The sequence below is a fragment of the Grammomys surdaster genome, unplaced genomic scaffold, assembly GCF_004785775.1.
Source record: "Grammomys surdaster isolate TR1022 unplaced genomic scaffold, NIH_TR_1.0 125504, whole genome shotgun sequence".
NCBI lineage: Eukaryota > Metazoa > Chordata > Mammalia > Rodentia > Muridae > Grammomys > Grammomys surdaster.
Window position 1 is genome coordinate 1,388,280 of NW_021620360.1, and position 18,243 is coordinate 1,406,522.

Here is an 18,243-nt window from a genome sequence, read left to right on the forward strand (position 1 = left end):
CAGACTCAAATAAAGTTTTGCTAAGACAGACTCGTGTGGAGTTTTGCTGAAGCAAGACTTCTGGAAGGCAAGTCTCATCTGAGGACATGTGATGTTTGAGGAAGTATAATAGGACACAATGGTGGGCTTGTATAGTTGGCTTTGCAATGCTACATTGGTCTCATGTCTTCATCTTTGCTGCTCTTTGCTTCATGAAAGAGTCACAGCAAAGAACTTCTCCTGGTGTCCTTGCTGCTCCTGGTCACCCTTGCTGACTCGTGCGGATTCAGTGGATGTCTGGCTGTTTCTGCTGGGCTGTGCCCCAGATGATGATTTGTGTTTGCTATCCTGACACTACAGACCTGGAGTGCTGGTATCCTGTCAGTTAGAGATTGAAATTGCCCCAAGGAACTACTTCTAAACAGCAAACAGCTGAGACTCCCAGATTCTTCTGGATTGACCTGCTGCTGCTGATTCTTAAGAACTGAACTGCTGACATCCTGACAACACACTCTGGATTGCTCCAAAGAAACATTTTTAAACGGGTCTGCTTCCGTCCTATCCTAATAACCTTTCTTTTCCACTATGTCCTGTGGGTGGTGGGCTAGAAGGGAGGTTAAGCATTTAAGAGCCCTTATTAAAAATAGGTTTTGAAACATCTAAGCCAATTATCTCAGCTTCAGATGTTCTCCTGAGAGTTAAACAGAAAATCACATCCAATACCTGAGAACTCTGGAAAAGACACTGAAAAGAAGGAAGAGAAGCAGAAATCACAACAGTAGCATGGGACAGGGAGCACCCAGGGCAGCTGCACAACTGAATCATTAGTAGCTAAAGCAAATGGATGGGAGGAAATGCAGTGTGACTTATCTTGTGCACCCTGCACATTAAAGGGTCCCCAGTTGAGTTTCTGATCTTCAGATTTGAGGACTCATAATCCTGAGGACAAACAAGGCTCTGGACTTTCTGTGTTCTTGTGATCAGAGACTCTCAGCATGTGCTTCATAGTGATGGAGAGAGCAGAGCCCAGAGGTGACACAGCCCAGGAGTGACCTCATCAAAGATCACAACAGACTGAGCACACTTGCACACAGACTTATCTTGTCACAACAGATACACACAGCATAGTGACATAGATTCTGGAAGGTTCTCCATCTGCCATTTATTTCTTAAAAAAAAAACCTCTAATATTCTCAATCCATTAAATTAACAAGCAATGAACCCTCAGGTCAAGATGTTAACAATCCAGTTCACATTCAGATTCTTATTCTCAGTGTGGAAGTGAGGAGCTGCAGCTCAGGGCAGCATGGAGCTGACAGGATGCAGATGTTCCCCAGTGTTTGGCTGGACCCAGAAGGTTGGCTGTGGAAGGGAACACAGGAAGTGCAGGGACAAGGTCCTGGTGTGCAGGGCAGGCTGGGCTCCACTGTTCTTCACATTGAGCCCATAGGATCACAGGGAACATCAGGCACTGTTGTCTAAAGAAAATTGAGGGCTCTGGATGTCAGAGGAGAGACCTGAACACAGTGTCTGTCACTCAGTCCACTCCAGGCTGCTGTCTTCATGCTAGAGAATGAGATCATGAACCATCACTGTGAAGTCAACATTCCCACAACCCACCACTCACAAGGGATTCTGGGAGTTCCTGAAACCCAATCATGTCCACATTGCCCCTCCCCCATCAGGCCAAGAGTGTCACCTTTACAATCTGGGAGAGACATATCAGAGCTCTGGGAGTTGTCCCTTCCTAGGATAAAAAATATACAGAGAAATAATCATAGCAAGGTCTGACACAGGGCCCCCCGGATGATTAAAATGGAGAAGATATCATGGGATTCCAGAGCTTCCCATCATCTCCAGCTTCATGCCAATGGCTTCAGGACAATCCTGTCCCCCACACTAACCTGGAGCTGGAGCATAGTCTTCTCCTTTTCCACCTGTGAGAAGAAAATCTGGATAGTTCAAGGAAGATTTTGACCCTAGGAAGTTTTCCGGAATTGACAGCAGAACCAGTTGGAGACAGTAGCAATGCAGGGTGTGGCTGTGTTTCCCATTAATGAGCAGAGCACACTTCTAAAGGAGGCGGAGGCTGAGAGAAAACTCAGACCCTGCCCTTTCCTACCTGTGCTTCTCCTCCTCTTCATCACAAAAGCTACCACAGCTCCAATGATGGCCACAGCTCCAAGGACAACCAGAACAGCAATGATTACCAAGTTAGAGTCAGTGGATGGAGGAGGCTCTGGGAAGGACAGGTACAGGAAATGAAGGTGAGGGTCATGACCCCAACTCTCAGCCCTGACCAGCTCAGGGTCTGCAGAAGGCTCCAGTTTTCCCTGACTCCATCCCTGCACCCACACCCTCCTTACCCCATCTCAGGCTGAGGGGCTCACGCAGACCCTCATGATACACATGGCAAGTGTAATTCTGCTCTTTCCCAAGAGGCACCACCACAGATGCCCACTTCTGGAAGGTTCCATCCCCTGAAGGCCTGGTCTCCACAAGCTCCATGTCCTGGGTCAGGTCCTCCCCATTCAACTGCCAGGTCAGGGTGATGTCAGCAGGGTAGAAGCCCAGGGCCCAGCACCTCAGGGTGACATCACCTTCAGATCTGGGATGATAGGTCACATGTGCCTTTGGGGGATCTGTGTGGAAGATTCAAGAAATCCCAGATTAAACAAGGCAAACTGAAATCTAAACAAGACACAGCTAAATCAATGACACTGAACTATGTGTCTGTTTGTCATTTCAACTGTCATCCCACTAGTGACCAGTAGGTAGAGCTGATCCCTCAGCACAGAACTGCACATTTCCCCTGGGGGCTCAGAAGCTAAGAAGGAATCTACACAAGCCAGTGTATCAACATATTCATCCTTATGTGATGTTCTATAGCATGAGACAGGTAGTCAAAGAATGGAAGATGGAATGGAAATAAGTAATTTATCATGTGTTTGTGTTCATATCTATATTAGAAATTAGGGCCATATGCTCCTGGAAGGTATCACCACTGAGACTCAACCACTGTGGTCATCTTGCTGACCAGCATAACTCAGTCTAAGTGAACAGCCTTCACAAAGGTTGTTGCAGAAATGTGAACCTCTGACACTTGGCCAGAGAAAATGACTCCCAGACCCTGCCTCAGAGGCAAAAAGATACATGTATGCTACACATGATCCCTGGAGTGTGCTGTGGACCCCAGTGCAGCACTCACTGGAACACAGTGGGCTCACAGGGAGTGTGAATCTTACCTCTCACTCCAGACCTGGATTGCAGAAGACCCTGTCTCTCAGAAAGTCCCATTTCTTTTCACTAAGGGGAGCACTGTAACTTGTGGGGGCAGAGGAAGAGCAGGAGGCTCCTGAATGTTTAGTTCTGACAGGAAACAGTCTAAGCTCACAAGAATCTCTCCTTTAGAACCCTGAATTAACTTGTGTTAATCTAGTCTGTGGAAACTGATACGAATGACACTACAAGGGCATGGAGAAACAGGATCATTCCAGTGCAGACAAAAACTGACTGGAAGTAAAATAATGCCTTAAAAACAAGAAAAAGAAAAAAGGTAAGAAATAAGAAAAAGAAAAGAGATGAAAAGAAAAAGAAATTCCACAGTTTATATTCCTCATACGGGCTCATGTGACCATTCACCACTGTAGGAATAGCAAGAATTGGGTTGTCAAAGAGATGCAAACTCCACAGATGGGGAGTGATCTGCAAGAATGTATTATATAGAAAGTCCTAGAAACTGGGGGAAACAGCCTAGTGAACGGGATCCATGTCTCCCATCGGGTAAAGGACACTTCTGTTCCTGAGGTGTAAGGGCTGACACACTCAGCATGACAGGAGTCAGTGTCCACAGACAGTGGGTGTGGGCAGAGAACCCGGCCTGGGAGAGGCCACGGATGACAGAGGCTACAATCTGACTGAAGGGAGCCGCCATTGTTATATGAGGGGAAATTGTCTCCTTCCCTCCTGAGACAGACTGGGAGCTGTCCAGGGAGAAGGCTGACCCTGGGAGAGTCAGTGCAGTCACTGTGATGAGGATCAGGAGACCCAGGGACACTCTCTCCCCTCTGAGACAGGGGCATCACCCCAGCTGAGGGTTTCTTCCCCAGGACTGAGCCCCAGCCCGAGGGCAGAGGGAGGAGCTGCCCGCGGCCCCTGCACCTGTGCGCAGCAGTGTCTCCTTCCCGAGCTCCAGGAATCTGCGGAGCCACTCCATGCACTCGCCCTCCAGGTAGGCCCTGAATTTCTCTGCAGCACCATCCTGCTCCCAGTTGCGTCGGGTGATCTGAGCTGCCGTGTCAGCCGCCGTCCACGTTTTCAGGTCTTCGTTCAGGGCGATGTAATCCCGGCCGTCGTAGGCGTACTGCCAGTACCCACGGAGGAAGCTCCCGTCTGACCCCACATCACATCCATGCATTCGCTGGAAAGTGTGAGAGCCTGCGGGACCCCGCGGTCAGCCCCGTCCACCCGCAGACTTCTCCAAATTGAAAGGTAAACCGGTACCGGGTCGGTTCTGCTCCCCTCGGACTTGGGACCCGGGACGTCTCCAGCCCTTGTGTCAGGATGTGGAGTGGTGGTGACCTCCAACCCGGGGTCACTCACCGCCCTCGCTCTGGTTGTAGTAGTGGAGCGTGGACCTCAGGTTCCGTTGGAAAATCAGCTCTGAGTTCTTGACTCTCTGTGTCTGCTCCTCCCAATACTCCGGCCCCTCCTGCTCCACCCACGGCGCGCACGGCTCCATCCTCGGATTCTCTGCGTCGCTGTCGAAGCGCACGAACTGCGTGTCATCCATGTAGCCGACGATAATGTACCGGGGCATCCTGAGGCCGGGCCGGGACATGACGGTGTCGAAATACCGCATCGAGTGTGAGCCTGGGGACGGCGCGCGGTGAGACCCCGACCTCCTCCCGGAATCCTGGGCTGGTGTGTGGGCCAGGAGGGAAGCAGGGCTCGGGGCGCGAAAGGAGAAGGGGCAGAGGGTCCGGTGACGCCCCTGCCCCTTCCCACAGAGTCCATTTCCCTCCCGACACCGCACTCACCTGCGCGAGTCTGGTTTGGGGCCAGGGCAGCAGGAGCAGCGTGCGCGGTGCCATCGCCCTCATCTGGGATCCCGGGGGTCTGAGTCCCACGGGCTGCGTGAACTTTATAACCAGTGCCCATAGTGACGATTTGTTCCCCGGGATCACGTCACCCAATGGGGGTGAGACCTGTGAGAACCTGACCCAGGTTAGGAGCAGAAGTGAAACTGGGGAGATGAGGAATCCCCAGCCATGGGCTTCCCCACCCCTGACCTCACTGTCTGGTGACTAAGACTTTGCCTGAACCCTGTGCTGTGGACAGAGCTCTGTTTGTCATGGTGTCTTCAAGTTCTGACCCAGAAGCTGTCTGGACACCAGGAGAAACCCGCAGGCCAGACTCTGTGTCCTCTCCTCCACCCTTCCTCTTCCTTCTTCTCTTCAGAAGTCAGACTCTGGAGTCTTCTAGAAGAAAAGCCACTTCAGAGAATAAGATGGCGATACAAGCAGTTGGAGAAGCAGAGGAGAGATTCCCCTCCGTAAAGCAGAGGCTCTGGCCTGAAAGCCCCACATGATCCCCACAGGCACCAGGTTCTGTTCACCTGCAGAGGACAACTCACACTGCTAAGCCTGAGTGCAAGATTCTCATCTGTAAAGAGGAGACTTTGCCTCTTCCCTCAGGATCTGTCTTCTCAGCCTCAGGCTTAGAATCAGACTCCTTGTGCATCTTTCCATATGAAGCCTTTCTAGTTCCAGATGGGTGTGTTTTATTTACAAGGACCTTTATTCCCAGTCCTGAGATTGACCATGTAAACCTGAGTCATTGTCTCAGCACAGTAGATCCCCTAGTCCACTGAAGAGAGATCCCTGTGGAGATCCCAGAGAGAAGGACACTGATCTCTGTCTACACTGCACTTGCCCTGTGTACACACACCCATGGTACAGTTACTTTAGTGACTCAGTCACTGTAGGATAGGAACTATCACCGACTATAACACAGAATAGTGATGACAGTGTGGTAGAAGTTATGTAATCTGTAACCCTCTCACTTCCTCTCTGACCTTCACTCACACTTATGATCTATTGAGGTGAGGGACATGAATGTCACAGGTGTGTGGGACAACAGATGTGATCATCCTCAGGCCTGTTCAGTGTGGACACTGGAAGAAAGACGATTCTCATGCCAGAGAGTACACACTGGTGATGTGAGTTTTCATCCCTGATCAGTAGTGTGGGAAAGATTAAATTTATACATTTTTTGATTCTTTGATCCCTTCAAATCCAAGCCATACAGAGTTGTGTAGGAAAGAAGAGCAGAGATGGGCGGGGACTCCTGATGAGAGTCACTCATCACACAGAGTGACAGATGTGCATGAGCACAGGTGTGAACTCCAGTCACCTCTCTATGCAGGTGTCCCCAGCCGCCCAGCAGCCTCACCAGGATTCAGCTGTACCTGTTACTGTGAACCACTCTTATTAGGTGCTGGGAGTATTTTTCATGGGAACTTTATGCTCTTAGGTTTCATCCTGACCAACCTAAGGATGCTGTTGGGGTAAGGCAGCTCCACAGAAAGGATCTGTCTTTGTTTCTTTTTTTTATTTTATTTTATTCTGTTTTGAAACAAGGTATGTCTGCACAGTTCTGGCTGTCCTGGAACTTACTATGTAGACCAAGCTGGCCTTGAACTCACAGAGATACAACCCGCCTTTTCATCCGGAGTGCTGGATATCTTAGTTTGGGCTTCATTGTTGTGAAGAAACATCATGAGCAAGGCAACACTTCTAAGAGAAACATGTAAGAGGGGCTAGCTTACAATTTCAGAATTTAGTTCATTATAACAGGAAGCATGCCAGTGTGCAGGTAGACAGGGTGCTGGAGGAGCAGAGACTTCTACATCTTGATCCAAAGGCAGCCAGGAAGAGGATCTCATTCCACACTGGGCTAGCATGAGCATATGAGACCTCAGAGCCCACCCCCACAGTGATACACTTGCTCCAACAAGGCCACACCTACTCCCACAAGGCCACACATCCTGCTAGTGCCACTTCCTGTGGGCCAAGCTTTCAAGCATGTTAGTCTATGTGGCTACCTATTCAGTCTACCACACTGGGACTGAAGACATGTGTCACCACACTAGCTTTAGTTAGTTTTTAATGGGTATGATAAGACACTGTCCCTTTAATCCCAGCACTTGAGAGGCAGATACAGGTGGATTTCTGAGTTCAAGGCCGGCCTGTTCTACAGAGTGAGTTCCAGGGAAGCCAGGGCTACACAGAGAAACTCTGTCTCGAAAAACCAAAAAAACAAAAACCAAAAAAACAAAAAAAACCCAAAACTACATCAACAACAACAACAAAAACCCCCAAAAAACAAAAAACAAAAAAACCCCCAAAACAAAACAAAACAAAAAACACAAAACACACACACACACAAAAACAAAAAACAAACAAAACAAAACAAAACAAAACAAAACACCAAAACCCCCCAAAAAATACAAAAAAAGACACTGTGAACTAGGCAATTTATAAAAGAATGTGTTTAATCTGTTCTCTAGTTTCAGAGGATTTGAGTCCATGATGGCAGAGAAGAGGCATGGTGGAGGAACAGCTGAGAGCTCAGGACTTGATTTGCAAGTAGAAGGTTGAGACACTGGGAATAGTTGAAGTCTGTTAAGTCCTCAGTGCCTAGCCGGGCAGTGGTGGCACATGCCTTTAATCCCAACACTTGGGAGGCAGAGGCAGGTGGATTTCTGGTCTACAGAGTGAGTTCCAGGGCATCCAGGGCTATACAGAGAAACCATGTGTCTCTAAAAACCAACCAACCAACCAACCAACCAACCAACCAACCAAGCATCCAACCAACCAACCAAAAACTCAGTGTCCAACCCAGTGGCACAGATCCTCCAACAAGACCACACAGCAGGTTGTGAATAAGCTGTGGTTTCCTTATGTAAACATTCCAATAGTGGCTGGAGAGATGGCTCAGCAGCTAAGAGCACTTGTCGCTGTTGCAAAGAATCCAGTGTGTGTTCCATCAGCACATGGGGGCTGTCAACCATCTGTAACTTTTGTTCCATGGACCCAATGGTTGTGTACCTATACTCATATAAAAATACATCTAATAAAAATCAAATTTAAAAACTATGATTTGAAAAATACTCCCTCTCTTTCTCCTAAACATCTAGAGTGTGAGGCCAGGGCTGAGGGCACAGGGCTGTTTAGACAACACTACACCATCAGCCAATGAAGCCACACTGTAGCAAGACAGGAATAGATGATTAAAATAGACTGTACTGAAAGACAATTTGCAAAAAAAAAATAAAATTAAAAATGCAAAAGGTATTTCATTTTATGGACCTACTGTGCACAGTGGATCACAGCCTCATCACAGGAAGAAGACACAGTGAGTGTTCATCTTTGCACTTGAGCCAATGTCTGTTTTTGATTCCAGATGAACAAGATAAATTCTACTCAGAGGTTTGAATGCTAACTTTAACAGACCATAACATCCCAACAACTGGAATGTTCCTGCAAAGAAAGGTGCCCCCTTTTCCCATCTTCCCTCCCACTGCAGACACTCCAGGGTCTCACCTGTTGAAGAAGGAATAGAAGTATCACATTCTTGGGCAACAGCACCCCCTGGTGGAAAAATAAAAGATAACTGAGCCTGAACCCTCAGAGTCTGAGGGTAAAGGGGATCCAGGCTGACTGAACTGCTCCAGGGCCTCCTTCCTGTCTGCACTTCTCCAGGGGTCTCAGGTCTCATGCTGCCCTGCTCTCATCAAACTTACATCCAGAAGAACTTTACATGCTTTTCCACCTGTGAGAAAGCCTACATGAAGACATGGAAGAAGGATCTTCAATGCCCGTCATCCTCTCTGAAGTTGAATGGGAGTTGTCTTTGGGCATTACTGCTGTGAGCAGACACCATGACCAAGGCAAGTCTTATAAATGACAACATTTAAGTGGGGCTGGATTATAGATTCAGAGGTTCAGTCCATTATCATCAAGACAGGAGCATGACAGCATGCAGGCAGGCATGGTGTAGGCAGAGCCTAGAGTTCTACATCTTCATCTGAAGGCTGCTAGCAGAATATTGACTTCCAGGCAACTAGAATGAGGGTCTTATAGGCAACACTCACAGTGACACACCTACTCTAACAGGGCCATACCTTCTTATAGTGCTTCGTCCTGGGTGAGCATAGGGAAAGCTTCACAGGTGTGCTGCTAGACACAATCCTGTCTCACTGTTGTAGTAATCCTCATGTTAATAGAATACTTTTAAATGCCATAACCTGTAGAACTCTGAGATTTTCGAAGACCACCTATCTATCCATAGTATATCAGAATAGGCAAATGTTGCTTGTTTCTAGCTATCTACTATCTGTCAAACTTTGGAAACAGTGACAAGAGGCAAAAGAAAGCTTAGTCTTGTAAATAACAAAACTAGTATCTGCCATGGCCATAAATTTGGTTGACTGACTACCCACTTGCATTTCTTAATTATCTTGAACTCTTTGCAATAGTGTCTTTGAAGGACCAGAACTGTGCATTACATTATAAAATGAGTCACATACTTACAATACCATAAACAAGAGTTGATGCATGTATACAGTATGTTGCAGCAAAATATAAGCATAAATTTCTCTCAATATACAAAAATCCAAACCAATGTAAAACTATTTGAGACTATACTCTTTAGTCTAAAATTATATTCAGCAATCTACCCTTTTATCCTCTTATTCCAGTGTAACTTTAATTTTTCAAATCCTATTTTTAATGATGCTTCTTAAAAACTTTAACTTTCCTTGAAACCCACCACACACCAGAAATAGTGGAAAAGAAAGAATACAGGGGAGTTGGGGGAGGTAAGTGGACCTGTTTAGAAAGTTTCTTTGGAGCAATTCCCGTCTGTGTTGTCTGGAAATCAGCAGTTCAGTTCACATGTCACCAGGGGCAGCTCCATCCACTCACAAATGCCTCATGGATACACCAGCAGTCCAGTTTGGTAGAGTCTGGTTAGCAACATCTGTGACACAACCTAGCAGAGACAGCCAAGCTTCATCTCCAGTCAGCAGGAGGGACCAACAGGCACACCAGGAGAAGTTCTCAGCTGATCCTCTCTCAGAAAAGGGAAGATCAGCGAAGAGACAAGACTCACAAGTGTTGCACAGTGAGCAGTACCAGGAAGCCAAGCTCTGTCTCTGTCACTCCATGGAGTCCTATTTATATTTTCCAAACACCACGTGTCCTCCACGTGTCTTGCTTCAGCACATGCATTCAATCAGCCTGAGTCCTTGGAAACAGCAGCAAACTGTAGTACACCGCCAGAAGTTTTTTGGTGCGTTTCTCTCTATGACACTCCAACAAATGAAGTTCAACTATGCAATGTAAGGCAGACCAATATAAGTGTGTCCTTAGCAAAGAATCCTTCATCTTGTGTCCTTTCATGTGCTTGCTTTAGCAGAACATCCTCTCTCCTGTGTCTGCTTCAGCAAAATGTTCATTCATGAATCAGCCTTAGCCTTTCTTTCTTTCTTTCTTTCTTTCTTTCTTTCTTTCTTTCTTTCTTTCTTTCTTTCTTTCTTCATTTCTTTCTTTTTTTTTTAAATTTATTTATTTTATGTGTGAGCACACTGTCTGCTGTCTTCAGACACACCAGAAGAGGGCATCAGATTCCATTACAGATAGTTGTGAGCCACCATGTGGTTGCTGGGAATTGAAGTCAGGACCTCTGAAAGAGCAGCCAGTGCTCTTAACCTCTGAGCCATCTCTCCAGCCCAGCCTTAGCCTTTCACACCTGTATCCAGTTTAATGAAATATTTCATATGTCTGCCCCAGCAAAACAATATCCAACCAACTTTCTAAAGAACTCTTAGTTTCTACTTCAGCCCAGGAAGGTTGGCTGAGGAAGGAAACACAGGCAGTGCAGAGACAGGGTTCTGGTGTGCAGGGCAGGATGGGCTCCACAGTTCTTCACACTGAGCCCATAAAATCACAGGGAACATCAGACACCTTGTGTCACTCAGTCCATGCCAGGCTGCTCTCTTCATGCTAGAGAATGAGAGTCAGGAACCATCACTGTGAAGAAAATATTCCAACAACCTACTTCTCACACACAGCAGATTCTGGGATCTCATGAAACCCTGTCATGTCCACATTTCCCCACCTCAATCAGGCCCCAGAGCTCTGGGAGCTGTCCCTGTCTATGGTAAAACAAAACATGCACACACATACACACACACAGACACAGACACAGACACACACAGCCCCCCCCCCCCCACGTACACGCACACACTCACACACACTCATATCAAGGTACAACACAGGCCCCCCAGAAGATTTCTCTAAAGAATCTATCATGGGTTACCAGAACTCCCCATCATCTCAAGCTTCACTGTAATCACCTCAAGACAATCCGGCCACCCACACTTACCTGGAGCCAGAGCATAGACTCCTCCTGTTCCACCTGTGAGAAGGAAAGTTGTGAGAATGAAAGGAAGATTCAAACCCTAAAAGTTTCCAGAACTGAGAGAGGACCCACACTGGAGACAGTAGCAATGAGGGGTGTGACTGTGTTTTCTATTATTGAGCAGAGCACAATTCTAAAGGAAGCTGAGAGAAAACACAGACCCTGCTCTTTCCTACCTGTGTTTCTCTTCTTCTTCATCATAAAAGCCACCACAGCTCCAATGATGGCCACAGCTCCAAGGACAACCAGAACAGCAATGATTGCCATCTTAGAATCAATGGATGGAGGAGGCTCTGGGAAGGAGAGCAACAGGAAATGAAGGTGAGGGTCATGACCCCAGGTCTCAACCCTCACCAGCTCAGGGTCTGCAGAAGGGTCCAGCTTTCCCTGACCCCATCTCTGCACCCACACACTCCTTACCCCATCTCAGGCTGAGGGGCTCAGGCAGACCCTCATGATACACATGGCATGTGTAATTCTGCTCTTTCTCAAGAGGCACCACCACAGATGCCCACTTCTGGAAGGTTCCATCTCCTGATGGCCTGGTCTCCACATTCTCCATGTCCTGGGTCAGGTCCTCCCCATTCAACTGCCAGGTCAGGGTGATATCAGCAGGGTAGAAACCCAGGGCCCAGCACCTCAGGGTGACATCACCTGCAGATCTGGGGTGATGGGTCACACGGGCCTTTGGGGGATCTGTGTAGAAGATGTATGCAGTCCCACAATTAACAAGACAAACTGAAATATACACAAGACACAGTTAAAATCAATGATGACACTGAACTATGTGTCTGTCTGACACTTCAACTGTCATTGCACTAGTGACCTGCAGGTTGAGCTGGTCACTTCAAGACAGAACTGCCCATTTTCTGGTGGACTCAGAAGCTAAGAGGGAATCATACATGCCCAATGGGCCAGCATGGCCATCCTTACGTGATGTTCTATAGCATGAAATAGGTAGTCATGGAATGGACAATGGAATGCAAAACAAGTAATTTAATGTGTTTGAGTTCATGTCTAAATTATAAATTATGGCCATGTGTTACTGGTAGGCTGCCAACACTGAAACTCAACCACTGTGTTCATCTTGTTGACCAGCATAGCTGTCAGTCCAAGTAAACTGCCATCACAAAGTATGTAGCAGAAATGTAGTGAACCTCTAACACTCAGCCAGAGAAAATGATTTCCTGGCCCTGCCCATGGGGTGGCAAGATACAGGGTACATAGGATCCCTGGAGTGTGCTGTGGACCCTAGTGCAGCACTCACTGGAACTCAGAGGGCTCATAGGGTGTGAGGATCTTCCCATTCATTCCAGGCCTGGATTGCAGAAGACCCTGTCTCTCAGAGAGTCCAATTCCTGATTCACTAGGGGGAGCACTGTAATTTGTGGGGGCAGAGGAAGAGGAGGAGGGATCTGGATGTTTAGTTCTGACTGGAAACCATTAAGCTCACAAGAATCTCTCCTTTACTGAGAACCCTAATTTAACTTGTCTGATTGTCCAGATTAGCAGTCTCCCCTGGGATCTGTGGAGACTGATACAAACGATAATACAAGGACATTGAGAAACAGGATCACTCTAGTGTAGACAAAAACTGACTAGAAGCAAAATAATGCCTTCAAAAAAAAAGGTAAAGAAAAAAGAAAGAAAGAAAGAAAGAAAAGGAAAAACAGAAGAGAAAAAAAGAAATCCCGCAGTTTACATTCCTCCAGGGTACCCCATAAGGGCTCACGTGACCATTCACCACTCTAAGAATAGATGGAATTGGAAAGTGAAAGGGACGCAAACCCCACAGACAGGAGGGATCCCTGAGAATGTATTCTTTGGAAAGTTCTAGAAACTAAGGGAAACAGCACAGTGTAAGGAGTCCATGTCTCCCATCAGGTTAAGGAGACTTCTTGTCCTGAGGTGTAAGGGTTGACACACTCAGCTACACAGGTGTCCACAGACAATGGGTGTGGACAGAGAACCAACCCTGGGAGAGACCACGGCTGACAGCAGGGAGCCACTATTATTATATCATGACATTCTCTCCTTTCCTCCTGATACAGGCTGCGAGCTGTCCAGGGAGAAGGCTGAGCCCTGGGAGAGTCAGTGCAGTCACTGTGATGAGGATCAGGAGACCCAGGGACACTGTCTCCCCTCAGAGACAGGGGCATCACCCCAGCTGAGGGTTTCTTCTTCCCCAGGACTGAGCCCAGAGCCCAAAGACAGAGGGAGAAGCTGCCTGAGGCCCCTGTACCTGTGCGCAGCAGCGTCTCCTTCCCGAGTTTCAGGTATCTGCGGAGCGACTCCACGCACTCACCCTCCAGGTAATCCCTGTGTATCTCTGCTTCACCAGTCTGCTCCCACCTGTGTCTGGTGATCTGGGCCACCATGTCCGCTGCCGTCCAGGTTTTCAGGTCTTGGTTCAGGGCGATGTAATCGCGCCCTTCGTAGGCGAGCTGCATGTATCCGCGGAGAAGCCTCCCGTCCGACCTCACATCACATCCATACATGTGCTGGACTGTGTGAGATTCTGTGGGACCCCGTGGTCAGCCCTGCCCACCCGCCCCAGCCCTGCCCACTCGCCCCGGCCCTGCCCACCCACTCTGTGCCCACCCTCAGACTCCTCCAAACTGAAAGGGAAACCGGTCCAGGGTCAGTTCTGCTCCCGGACCTCGGACTTGGCACCCAGGATGTCTCCAGCCCCTGTGTTGGGACGTGGAGGGGTCGTAACCTCTGACCCGGGGTCACTCACCGCCCTCACTCTGGTTGTAGTAGTGGAGCAGGGTCCTCAGGCTCACTCGGAAAATCTTCTCTGCCTTTTTGGCTCTCCGAGTGTTCCGCTCCCAATACTCCGGCCCCTCCTGCTCCACCCACGGCGCACGCAGCTCGTATCCTGGATTCTTCGCGTCGCTGTCGAAGCGCACGAACTGCGTGTCGTCCACGTAGCCGACAGAGATGAACCGGGGCTCCCCGAGGCCGGGCCGGGACACAAAGGTCTCGAAATACCGCATCGAGTGTGAGCCTGGGGGCGGCGCGCATTGAGACCCCTGTGCTCGGGCCGGGAGGGTGCAGGGGCGGGCCTCGGGATTCGGGTGGAGAAGGGGCAGAGGGTCGGGTGGGCAACTCGGGGATGCGGCTTCCCTGGTGCCACCCCCGCCCCTCCCCGCAGAGTCCGTTTCCCTCCCGACCCCGCACTCACCCGCGCGGGTCTGGGTCGGGGCCAGGGCAGCCACCAGCAGCAGGAGTAGCGTGCTCAGCGCCATCTCCCCAATCTGGGATTTGGGTCGTCTTAGTCCTGTGGGCTGCCTGTGGCGACGCTCATTGGTTCCCCGAGATCGTGTCATCCATTGGGGCTGGGACTTGCTAGTGTGTCTTCAGTGTCCGGGAAGAAGGACAGGACACAGTAGGAACAGAAGTGAAACTGGGGAGATGAGGAATCCCCAGCTCTGGGCTTCCCCACCCCTGACCTCACTGCCTGGAGACTAAGATTTTGCCTGAACCCTGTGCTGTGGACAGAGCGCTGTTTGTCATGGTGTCTCCTAGTTCTGACCCAGAAGCTTTCTGGACACTAAAGCTGTCTGGACACTAGGAGAGACCCGCAGGCCCGGCTCTCTGTGTCCTCTACTCCACCCTTCCTCTTTCTTCATCCCTTCAGAAGTCAGATCCTTGACTCTTCTAGAAGAAAAGTCACTTAGGGGAATACAATGGAGACACAAGCGGTTGAGAATGCAGTGGAGAGATGCTTCTCCTTAAAGCAGAGGCGCGGGCCTGCAAGTCACACACGGACCCCACAAAGACCAGGTTCTGTGTTCACCTTCCATGGGAGACTTTGCCTCTTTCCTCAGTATCTTCCTTCTCAGACTTGGGCTGAAACTCAGAATCCTCTTGTTTCTTCCCAGATGAAGCATCTGTAGCTCCAGATGGGTGTGTTTTATTTACAAGGATCTTCATTCTCAGTCCTGAGATTATTCATGTGGACCTGTGTCAGTGTCTCTGTATTTAGACCCCCTTGTCCACAGGGAAGAGGGTTTGGTATCAAAGGGAACATAAATTTTATGGACCCCATTCTCTATGTTTTGTTCCAGTGTTCTCCAGTGTTTATCAAAGCTTGGTTAACATTAGGAACGGTAGGGTGGTTTATCTGTAGTGTGGGATGTCCCCATTTTTTACTTACAGGACCAATAGGGACATCCTCCATAGGTGTTAATGTGCTTAAGGTATGATGGTCTGATTGTCAAGGAAAGCAAGCAAAGGAATCAGCACTGGATGTGGCATTTGGTGTACAGGAATCATAATGGGTTTCTGACATCCTGCTAGTGAGCAGTCTCCAGTCCTGATTATCTGGTTCTTCCCATGATATGTTTCCATGACATAAAACAAGGAAAGCATAGTGTTAGGAGGAGAGGGGCTAACCCCAGCATGGTGTTAAGGAGGGTAAAAACAGCCATGAGAATGACACAGAAGGAGTCTTTCCGGGGTTTGAGAGGTGGGGTGGGAAACAGCTGCATCGAGCTGTGTCAATGAGGAAGTGAGTGTCCTTCCAGGTGATCTGGTTGTGTGCATTTGGGTGCCTGCATGGTCTCCTCTTTGTTTTCTCTGTGATCCCCAGGTGTGATGTCTTTCTGACTGGAGGGGTCCTGTCAGATCTTGCAGGCTGGTACCCAGATAGGGTGAGGTTGCTCCTCTGGAAAGGTAGAAACAAATCCCTTCCTTCTGTTAGTAGGGAATCTGTCCCCCTCCAACACCTGTCAAATGGGTCCTTCCATCTCACCAGGATGAGTGGTATTATGTGGTGGTGTTTGACTCCAGTGATAGACAATGGGAGGTTTGTCTTGAGTGGCATAGATGTTGAACACATTCAGTGTCAATAATGCCAGGTTTAATTTGGTATTTGGTGGTAGGAAGCCTTGTGTTTAATTAATTATTTTTTAAAGTATTTGATTTGTTCTTTCAATGACAGCTTAGCTCTGAGGGTTGTGAGGGATACCAGTGTGGTGGACAGTTTTCCAAGACTTGCAGAAAGTGTAGAATTGATGGCTGTTGAATGCAGGTCCGGTATTAGCTTTTATATGGAGAAGGACCCTTATAATAGCAAAATTGGAGAACATGTGATTAATTAGGTTTTTAATTGGGAATAGGTATCAATAGTAGTGAATACAAATTTTTGTGTATGGAGCAATGGGATGTGGTGACATCATTCTTGCGAGATGGCATTAACCTTAGGGCTCTGAGGTTGGTGCCCAATTGTTGCATAGCAGGGATTCGAATTAGGGAGGCACAGAAGGAGCAAGTTCTGAGGATGTGTTTGAGGTATTTTATGGGGTATTGAGGAATTTGGCTGTAGCTCTTTCAGGTTAATATGGTTATCTGATGGGAATTCTTTAGCAGTAAGGGGTGACAGAGTAAAGGCCCCAGTTGTGACAATCTTACTGGCTGAAGTGTTGCCATCAAAGAGAGGTCTGGTGAGGGATGAGTGTGACCACACATGGCTGACTAAAAATGGATATGTTCTAGTTTAAAGTATTTTTGAAATCTTAATTAATAGTTGGGAAAGAGGGTCACCACCATGTCTGACATATGAGCAGGCTAGTCACGGGTGTAAGCTGACCATATAAGTGCTGTCTGAACATAGACTAGCTGGTTCTTTTAGGTATGTTAAGACCAGGAAGATGAAATACATTTCTTTAAACCAGGGAGATTTATCTGTGAGGGGGAAAAATGTGACTCAGAGCCAGTGTCTCTTTGGTATACTGTGTAGAGAGCATCCTGTGGCTCTCCATATGTAAAAGCTGTGGGCCTTGGGATAGCAGTTTTCCAGCCAAGATTTTCAGGAGGTCTCCTCTGGTTAAGTGTAGTCTTTATTAATTTGAAGGATTTCATAGCTTTCCATCTCCTGTTGAAACAAAGGCAGACTATTGTCGTGATTATAGCTTTAATATAGAAGTAGTAGTGACTGTTTTTAAATCTTTGGCTGAGGCGTTTATCAAAATATGGTCTACTGAAAAGGAATTGATGTTGCCTAGTATCCATTTTCTTACTGTTGCTAGAGGGATTTTAATCTCAGGGAAATTGCACTGGTAGAGTAGTTATGCTGTGTAAAACCTAATTCTTTGTCATGGGAAGGCTCAGGAGACATGCCCTTCACTGATCCTATCAGACACATAACATCGAGGGGGCACCAGAACATTTGAAAAGCTTTGTCGTTGTCCTTTTCCTTGTGCCAAACTTTAGGGTTAGAGATGCTGCTGCTGAATTGGATAAATTACATACAGTGCATTAATTGTTAACAGGGGGCAGGTAGCAGCTAAAGGCATGGTCATTGTAACTAGCATATGGGAAGTACATAAAATGTAATGTCCACAATGGACTAACCTACACGGTAATGGTCATCACAGGCAAAGTGAATTTTATGGTGTCTTGACTCATATGGAAGTTTGGTTGTGGCTAATAAATCATGGTGCTTCTATGCATAAAGTACATAAGAAAATGTCTTAGTCACAGTTCATTGCTGTGAAGAGATCTCAGGAACACATAAAACCTTATGAGAGAAAACATTTAATTTGGAACTTGCTTACAGTTTGAGAGGTCAGTGCATTCTCTTCATGGCAGGAAGCATGGCAGCACACAGGCAGCCATGGTACTGGGGAAGGAACTGAGAGTTCTACATATGGATTCACAGGCAGCAGGAGATAGAAAGACAGATAGAGAGCGAGAGAGCGAGAGAGCGAGAGAGCGAGAGAGCGAGAGAGAGAGAGAGAGAGAGAGAGAGAGAGAGAGAGAGAGAGAGAG

At 47.8% G+C, this 18,243-nt stretch overlaps 2 protein-coding genes and 1 pseudogene across 4 annotated transcripts in view; all 3 read right to left on the reverse strand.

Annotated features, from left to right (window-relative positions):
• The window catches only part of LOC114638085 (H-2 class I histocompatibility antigen, L-D alpha chain-like), a 52,687-nt gene that overhangs the window by 22,993 nt on the left and 11,451 nt on the right, over nt 1-18,243 (reverse strand). The window contains exon 7 of one of the 2 annotated variants that reach the window (XR_003713821.1): nt 1,120-1,545. The exons of the other annotated variant lie outside the window; for it this stretch is intronic. The gene's annotated coding sequence lies outside the window, so the exon portion shown is untranslated. Of the gene's footprint in view, nt 1-1,119; nt 1,546-18,243 lie in introns of those variants that run through there. 2 annotated transcript variants of the gene reach the window in all.
• On the reverse strand, nt 1,120-5,081 carry LOC114638084 (annotated as a pseudogene).
• Nucleotides 10,768-14,726, reverse strand: LOC114638087 (H-2 class I histocompatibility antigen, L-D alpha chain-like). Of its 2 annotated transcripts, none has more exons than XM_028786448.1 (7): nt 14,654-14,726; nt 14,207-14,476; nt 13,709-13,984; nt 11,887-12,162; nt 11,643-11,759; nt 11,431-11,463; nt 10,768-11,075 (listed from the first exon to the last, which is right to left on the reverse strand). In XM_028786448.1, exons 1-7 carry the CDS (start codon nt 14,715-14,717, stop codon nt 11,044-11,046), a joined length of 1,068 nt encoding a protein of 355 aa, XP_028642281.1. In that variant the 5' UTR covers nt 14,718-14,726; the 3' UTR covers nt 10,768-11,043. The 2 variants fall into 2 exon arrangements, with proteins under 2 accessions (XP_028642281.1, XP_028642280.1); XM_028786447.1 differs by having other exon boundaries at nt 10,768-11,048; nt 14,654-14,717.

Excerpts from the sequence above, each read along its gene's own strand:
- LOC114638087 (XM_028786448.1), bottom strand. The coding sequence starts at position 14,717 with ATGGCGCTGAGCACGCTACTCCTGCTGCTGGTGGCTGCCCTGGCCCCG. Across the intron at positions 12,163-13,708 it reads GGAGACGCTGCTGCGCACAG|ATCCCCCAAAGGCCCGTGTG; the intron begins GTACAGGGGCCT and ends TCTTCTACACAG. Across the intron at positions 11,760-11,886 it reads GCCCCTCAGCCTGAGATGGG|AGCCTCCTCCATCCATTGAT; the intron begins GTAAGGAGTGTG and ends TCTCCTTCCCAG.